Genomic DNA, 8,018 nt, shown 5'->3' on the forward strand with positions numbered 1-8,018 from the left:
TTCCCCGGGTGACACAGAATAATAGCTGCGGTCCTGGTGATCTTTTAAAAGAATAGGTGTGTGCATGGGTGTGTGTGTGTGTGTGTGTGTGTGTGTACAGAATTTACCAACACAGATGGTAAGAGGGAATTTAGAAATGTTTAGATCTTGTAGTTTATCCTCAAACCTTGGGGAAGGGGCATGTTATGTTTTTCTCAGGGCACAAATTTAACAGTCAAGGTGGATGTTTGGACTGTATTGCATTAAAGGGCATCATCTCCTCAAGGGGACATTCCCTGCAGCCCAGGCCTGGGAGTCCCTGGGGAGGGAGCCAGGCTGTTGTTACTTGGCCTGGGTGGCAGAGGGGACATCCGCGACCAAGGCGTCCTCCTCCTCAGCGGCGCTGCTCTTCTTGGCCAAAGCAACCGAAGCGGGTGTTTCAGCAGGGCTCTTCCTGATCTTGCCTTCTCCTCCCACGATGTCCTGGCCCTGGGCACCAGGCGCCTGCTGTGGACGGCGGCGTGGGTTGTTGGGGCGGCGGGATCCATAGCGTGGCGGGGGCTTCTGCTGCGGACCGCTGGCGTCACGCCCGCTTTCCTTGTCTTCAGCTTCCAGCTTTTCAGGGATGCCCGCTGAGGGTCTTGGACCAGGGGCGGTGCCTCGGCCCCTAGGGCGACTCAGCAGGTAGCTGGGGCCTGGCCCTCGCCGCGGGGCGCCCTCGGGCCTTGAGGCTGGGGCGGACCCGGGCAGGTGGGCGGGCCGCGCGCCGCTGGTGGGAGCGAGGATCGAGGGGCGGCGGGACTCGGCAGAGGCCCTGCGGGAGGGCGGGAAGCGCCCCAGCCTTTGGTCTTGGGGGCCGCCGGGCAGGCGGCGCTTCTGGCCCTGGGCCTCGGTGAGGCCTTCGCCACTGGCTTCACCTTCGTCGACGTCCTCCTCAGCGCCCCTGGGACCTCGCGGGGGTGGTGCGCGGCGGCGGATATAGAAGCCCCTGCGGAAGCGGGGCCGGTCGGCAGCATAGCGGCTGCCCTGCACTGGGGCACCTGCTGGCCCGGTCACGTTAGCGGCCTCGGTGCCCCGCTCACCCTGCACCACGTCGAACTCGACTGTCTCGCCGTCGCCCACGCTGCGTTGGTATTTGTGAGGGTTGTTTCGGGTGATGGCCGTCTGGTGAACGAACACATCTTCCTGGGTATCATGTCTGCTGATGAAACCGTACCCATTCTTCACGTTAAACCACTTGACGGAACCTCGCACCCTCTTGGCGATGACCTTTTTGGGCACTTTTCCCTTGGCGCCTGCTGCCGCGGTGGTCTTGGGGGTCGCATCTCCGCTGAGGTTGCCTGCGACTGGGGCCCGGGGAGGATCTCCGCCACCCAAGGAAGCCAGGAGTTTCTGCGCGGCTTGAGGGGAGACTGAGGCGGTCACCTCCGTGACGGTGACCTCTCCCACCTCACTCATGAGGCTGTCCTTGCTCTCCTTTCACGGAGAACCTGAGGGGAATTTGGTCCTCGGTGATGGGGGGAGGGGGGAGGGGCTCGGTCTGGAGGCAGGAGCCTCGCTCTGGAAGGAAGGGTCGTGGGTCAGGGCTAAGGACTCTCTGGCTTCCCTCTTGAGACTCCTGGAAAGGCCTGTGGCGTCTCCTGGGGCAACAGGACGCGGACCAAACAGTGGTTGCCGCGGTGACGTCTCAGTGGGGTCCTAGAGGCTGCTTGAGCTGGGGGGGCGGGGCGGATGCGCTCTGCCTCCAGCTCCAGGCGCCACGTCACAGCATCTCTTGGTCGCTCATGGAGAGGGGGTGCATTTGAAGCTCTAGGAAGTGGTCGTCTTGAAGACTCTCTTGCTTGTTTGAGTGGGTGGGAAGAGAGAACCCACTTTCCATCTCTCTCTCTCTCTCTCTCTTCCTCTCTCTCTCTGTTGGAGATATCCCCAACCTTCTAAGGGCACTCTCTTAAATACTCTCACAAAACCCTGCTCTTCTTCCAACTGCTTGTGCGCTCTATACGTGGGTGAGGCATTTTGTGTAACTTGAGACAAAATGACAACCACATGAAATTAAGACCCAATCAAAGAAGCCCACTATGGGTTGTTTGTTTTATTTTGTTTTCCTGAGGAGGGACTGGGGAAGCCTGACAGGGCTAGAATGCTAGTACTGAGAGGACGCTAAACTAGTCCAGGTTTATCCAGGCTAGTGTTAGGGTTGTAGAGTAGTGAAGCTGAGTGGGAACACTTTTGTTAGCTGGGACATTCCGAAAACCTTGTTGAGCTCTGTGTTGTTGCCCACATAAAGCAAATGGTCAGGTGGAGTAAAATAGAACTGAGCGAATTTGCCTTGTATTTTAACTGCAGTTTCAGACTTCTCCCCCCCTCCCCCCCCCGGAATGGTTTATGACTCTGTGATCTTCATCCTAAATTGGGGTTCTGATTTAATTATATAGGAACGCTAAGAATTCAGCCTAACTACAGTGTTAATACTGTGGTAAGGTACAGCTAGCTCTACTGGCATATAACCTTTCAGAAATGATGATAGAGTACACTAAAATAGTAGATGGCAACTGGTCAGAAAACTCAGTTTTCTTTTTCTTTTTTTTTTTTTACTAATATTTATTTTGTTACATCAGTCACCATACAGTACAGTACAGTACATCCCCAGTTCTTCCATGATTCATTACTTTTTCATTTTTAATAAGAAAAACGAAATAAGCCAGGTTGGCCTACCACTTCAATGTTTACAGAAACCTCTCACATGTTGTGCATTTGATCCTTGCAACAACCCACTCTACAAGGAAGTGGGGCAGGTGTTGTTTTTACTTCGGTTTGACAGATGAGGGAATGGGGGCCCAGAGATAGCAAGTTGCTTGCTTCAGTTCACATGTTTAGTATGGAGTGAACCCCAAACTCTGATCTCACATAGATTTCATTCCAGGTCCGGGTCTTTTTCCACCACACCGCACCGGCCTTCGTGCACAGTTTTGTCACTTGTCCCATCTGATGTCAGAGAACAGGGACCTCTTTCAGAGAGGTCATACAACCCAGCAGAGAACCCAAGAAACGCCTCTTGCATGGATGATCTGCCTCCCCTGTGTTCAGGCTCCCAGGCCTGCCCCTCTTCAGGGGCAAAAATTGCCTTCATATCAACTAATCAGCAGCCCCTGTCCCCACATGCAGTAACCTTCTGCCTGCAGCCAACTCGAAAACAAACCCTACTGTAGACTCAGGAGCCATTTCTTCACCATGCTGGTGTAATACCAAATGGAAGAAGGGGTCCTCATTTTTATTTTAGTATTTTAAAAACACTTCTTGGGGCACCTGGATGGTTCATTCGGTTAAGTGTCTGCCCTCGGCTCAGGTCACGATCCCAGGACCCTGGGACCGAGCCCTGCATCAGGCTCCTTGCTCAGCAGGGAGCCTGCTTCTCCCTCTCCCTCTGCCTGCCACTCCCCCTGCTTGTGTGCTCTCTCTCTCCCAAATAAATGAATTTTTAAAAACGTAAAAATAATAAAAGAAAAAAAAAACTTCTTCAGGCCTCATATCTTGTGGTTTTTACAACAAGCATGAAAGAGAAGCAGGCTACTGTCGGTATCCTCACATGACTGTGAGTAGGTCAGGGCACCAGGGCCCAAAGCTTCTAACCGACCTAACCAAGGCCACCCGTGTAGTAAATGCAGAACCAGGATAATACCTTCAGGAATTCAGACCCTCTGGTTCCTAGTCCACTGTATGCTCCACAGTCCCAGGAGGCCAGTTCTATGATATTGTCAACAGTTATTTCTTTCAGGTCCTGAGAGCTCTTCTTGATGCTTCCCATATTTGCCATGCTCATTCCTATCTCTGTGCCCGTGTTCACTTTTTTCCTCATTCTCCTAGAAATACCTTCTCTCTTCTCCTCTGTCTGTATAAATCCTTTCTGCCCTCCGAGTCTCAGTTTTGCAGTCCCCTCCTGCTCCCTCTCCAAACGCACCGGTCAACCCCAATCTCTTTCATCTTGGAAACCTGGTTGCACTTATGGCCCAGTGATTAATGGCTACTCTACTTCTTCCCTAATGTGGAAGGCTTTCTGTCTCACCATTATTCCCAACTAGATTCTAAGCTCACTAACGCTCACTAAAGACTGAACACTTTAGGGGCACCTAGGTGGCTCAGTCGGTTGAGCATCCAGCACATGATTTCAGCTCAGGTCATGATCTCGGGGCCCTGAGATCGGGCTCCAGGTCCGGCTCTGTGTTCAGCGGGGAGCCTGCTTGGGATTCTCTCTCTCCCTCTCCCTCTGCCCTTCCTCTTGCTCTCTCTCAAATAAATAAATAAATCTTAAAAATGAAAGAGTGAACACATTGAGTTTCTTCTCTCAGTTTCCTCTCTGAGAACCATGGTGCCTGGAACAGTGCTGACTGTATAAAGGGCCACCACAAATGTGTGCTTGTGGGTTAAATATATGCCTTTTGCCCCCTCAAAGTGGCTACATCTGTGAATTTCTTACAGTCGCTAGCACGGCACCAGGCATGAAGATACCAATGAGATTCACTGAGTTGGACTGAATATGCCCTCTTGAATCTCTTGTTGTTGTTTGCATGATATACAGGAAAGTACTTTGGAGCCATCATGGAGCTCTATTAAACTTTCCTGGTCTATGTGTATTTCATGCAAGAAGAAAGGCTTTGTGAAAAACAAATTAATACGATATGAATTACTAATTCAAATTTGAGGTTTAATTTGCTGAGACCATCCCTTTATTTTCATTGAAATCATCAGATTCTGTCTATTTACTCGGCACTTCTCTCCATCCATCCTGTAAAGCATATCATTTAATTCCTATCATTAAAAAGCTGTCAATGAAATGGAGGTTAATTCAGGTTTCCGGTATACTGTCTGATCCATCATCATATAAAAGGCGTATCATTTATTTTTTTAAGTTTGATTGATTTTAAGAGAGAGAGAGGGATAGAATGTGTGGGTGGGGGGAGGGAGAGATAGAATCTCAAGCCGACTTGAGCTGAGTTCCAGAGCTGAGTGCGGAGCCTGATGCAGGGCTCAGTCTCAGGACCCTGAGCCGAAATCAAGAGTCGGATGCTTAGCCAACTGAGCCACCCAAGCACCCCTAAAAGGCTTATCATTTACAAATAAAATCTTTGTCTGCTGTTTTAGTCACAAAATGGTGCTGAACCTGAGTCAGCAAAGTCCGTCCAGGCCCATTATAAAAGGTGATAGCATTATCTACTGTGAGGGGTAAACAAGCTGGCAGCCTACGGAGCGGAGGATAATGCTCCAGGCCCACCGTCTTACTGACTCACTGGCAATTCCTGTTCAAAAGGTAAATGGGCTAAATGGAAAAGAGAACCCTATCCATCCTACTTGTTCCAGAACCCTACCATCAACTCCAGTGTCTCCTGAGTGCTGTTAACTGTCCAAGACAACATAAAACTAACATAATACATGCAGAAATAAGAAAAGATAATCTAGAGTATGGCACTGAGAATGTCCACCCTTGCCCCACACCCTGCAATTGATACATCATAGAAACCAGGGTGACTCCAGAGATACCATGGATGTCAATAAGTGGTTGAAGATACGGGCAATGTTGCAATGTTCAGTGCACTCTCAGCTGAGGTTTTGGGAGCTAAAATCATTAGAAAGAGCCAGGAATCGTAAGTCAGAAGATCTGGGTTTGACTCCTGGAATGGCCGAATGTTGGCAGTTTAGCCTTGAGCAAATCACCTCAATTCTCTGAGATATAGTCTTCTGGAATGTAAGGGGAAAATATGAATGCCTTCCTTATCCAGTTCACAGGGTTGTGGTGGCAATTACATAGAATACTTCATGTGAAAAAAAAATATGTGTAACCCAAAAGCTGTGAACATTTTGCCTTGAAATATTACATGTTTTAAAAAGAAAGGAAGTTGGTATCTCAATGTGGTTTTGATTTGAATTTCCCTGATGGCTAATGATTTTGAACATTTTTTGTGTGTGTCTGTTAGCCATTTGTATGTCTTCATTGATAAAGTGTCTGTTCATATCTTCTGCCCATTTTTTGAATTGTTTATTTGTTTCTTGTGTGTTGCGTTTGAGAAGTCCTTTGTAGATCTTGGATACCAGTCTTTTATCTGTAGTGTCATTTGCAAATATATGGTCCCATTCCGAGGGCTGCCTCTTAGGTTTTTTTTTTGACTGTTTCCTTGGCTGTGCAGAAGCTTTTGATCTTGATGAAGTCCCACAAGTTCATTTTTATTTTGGTTCTCTTGCCTTTGGAGACGTGTCATGAAAAAAGTTGCTGTGGCTGATGTCGGAGAGGTTCCTGCTTATGTTCTCCTTTAGGATTTTGATGGATTCCTGTCTCACATCGAGGTCTTTCATCCATTTGGAGTTTATCTTTGTGTATGTTGTGAGAGAATGATCAAGTTCTATTTTTTTTTCATTCAGCTGTCCAATTTTCCCAGCCCCATTTATTGAACAGACTGTCTTTTTTCCACTGGATGTTTTTTCCTGCTTTGTCAAAGACTAGTTATCCCACCAACAATGTAGGAGAGAATGCAAGTTGGTATAGCCACATTGGAAAACAGTGTGGAGGTTCCTTAAAAAGTTAAAAATTGAGCTACCCTATGACCCAGCAATTGCACTCCTGGGAATTTACCCCAAAGATACAGACATAGTGAAGAGAAGGGCCAGCATTGTCCACAATAGCTAAATCGTGGAAGGAGCCGAGATGCCCTTCAACAGATGACTGGATTGAGAAGATGTGGTCCATATATATACAATGGAATATTACTCAGCCATTAAAAAGATCGGTTTCTCAACATTTGCTGCAACATGGACGGGTCTGGAGGAGTTAATGCTAAGCGAATAAGTCAAGCAGAGAAACACAATTATCATATGGTTTCACTTATTTATGGAACATAAGAAGTAGGAAATTAGTAGGAGAAGAAAGGGAAGAAAGGGGCACCTGGGTGCTACAGTCGTTAAGCGTCTGCCTTCGGCTCAGGGCGTGATCCCGGCGTTCCGGGATCAAGTCCCACATCAGGCTCCTCCGCTGGGAGCCTGCTTCTTCCTCTCCCACTTCCCTGCTCTGTTCCCTTTCTCACTGGCTTTCTCTCTGTCAAATACATAAATAAAATCTTAAAAAAAAAAGAAAGGGAAGAAAAAAGAGGGTTAAACAGAAGGGGGAAGGAAGCATGAAAGACTATGGACTCTGAGAAACAAACTGAGGGCTACAGAGGGGAGTGGGGTGGGGGAATGGAATAGGCTGGTGATGAGTAGTAAGGAGGGCACGTATTTCATGGTGCACTGGGTATTATACGCAAGTAATGAATCATGGAATTTTCCATCAAAAACTATGGATGTACTATATGGTGACTAACATAATATGATAAAAAAGATATATGTATTTTTTGATATATATATTTTTTGATCCCAGGAATGAATCCCACTTGGTCATGATGGATAATCCTTGTAATGTACTGTTGGATCGTATTAGCTAGGATCTTGTTGAGAGTTTTGGCATCCATATTCATCAGGGAAATCGGTTTGTAATTCTCCTTTTTGTTGGGGTCTTTGCCTGGTTTGGGGATCAAGGCAATATTGGCCTCATAGAATGAGTTTGGTAGTTTTCTTTCTGTTTCTATTTTTTGAAACAGCTTTAGGAGGATAGGTATTATTTCTTTTTTGAATGATTGGTAGAATTCCTCGGGGAATCCATTATGCCCTTCAGTTTTGTTTTTTTTGGAAAGTTTTTGATCACTGCTTCAATCTCTTCATAATTAATAGGCCTGTTTAAAAAAATCAACTTCTTCCTGTTTCCGTCTTGGTAGTTTGTAGGTTTCCAGGAAGGCCTCCATCTCTTCCAGATTGCTTAATTTATTGGCATAAAGCTGTTGATAAAAGTTTCTAATAATTCTTTACTATTTCATTGGTGTTGGTTGTGACCTCTCCCTTTCATTCATAATTTTATTATTTTGGGTCCTTTTCTATTCTTTTGGATAAGTCTTGCCAGTTGTTTGTCAATTTTATTTATTCTATCAAAGAACCAGCTTCTAGTTCTGTTGATCTGCTCT

At 47.0% G+C, this 8,018-nt stretch overlaps 1 protein-coding gene across 1 annotated transcript; it reads right to left on the reverse strand.

The window, feature by feature from the left end:
• Positions 1–321: 321 nt before the first annotated feature.
• LOC123802696 (Y-box-binding protein 3-like) lies at positions 322–1,437 on the reverse strand. Its single transcript, XM_045813567.2, has one exon. The coding sequence runs from the start codon at positions 1,435–1,437 to the stop codon at positions 322–324; it is 1,116 nt and encodes a 371-aa protein (XP_045669523.2).
• Between the last annotated feature and the right edge of the window lie 6,581 nt (positions 1,438–8,018).

The sequence above is a fragment of the Ursus americanus genome, chromosome X, assembly GCF_024610735.1.
Source record: "Ursus americanus isolate L20-20 chromosome X, mUrsAme1.1.p, whole genome shotgun sequence".
NCBI classification, from domain to species: domain Eukaryota; kingdom Metazoa; phylum Chordata; class Mammalia; order Carnivora; family Ursidae; genus Ursus; species Ursus americanus.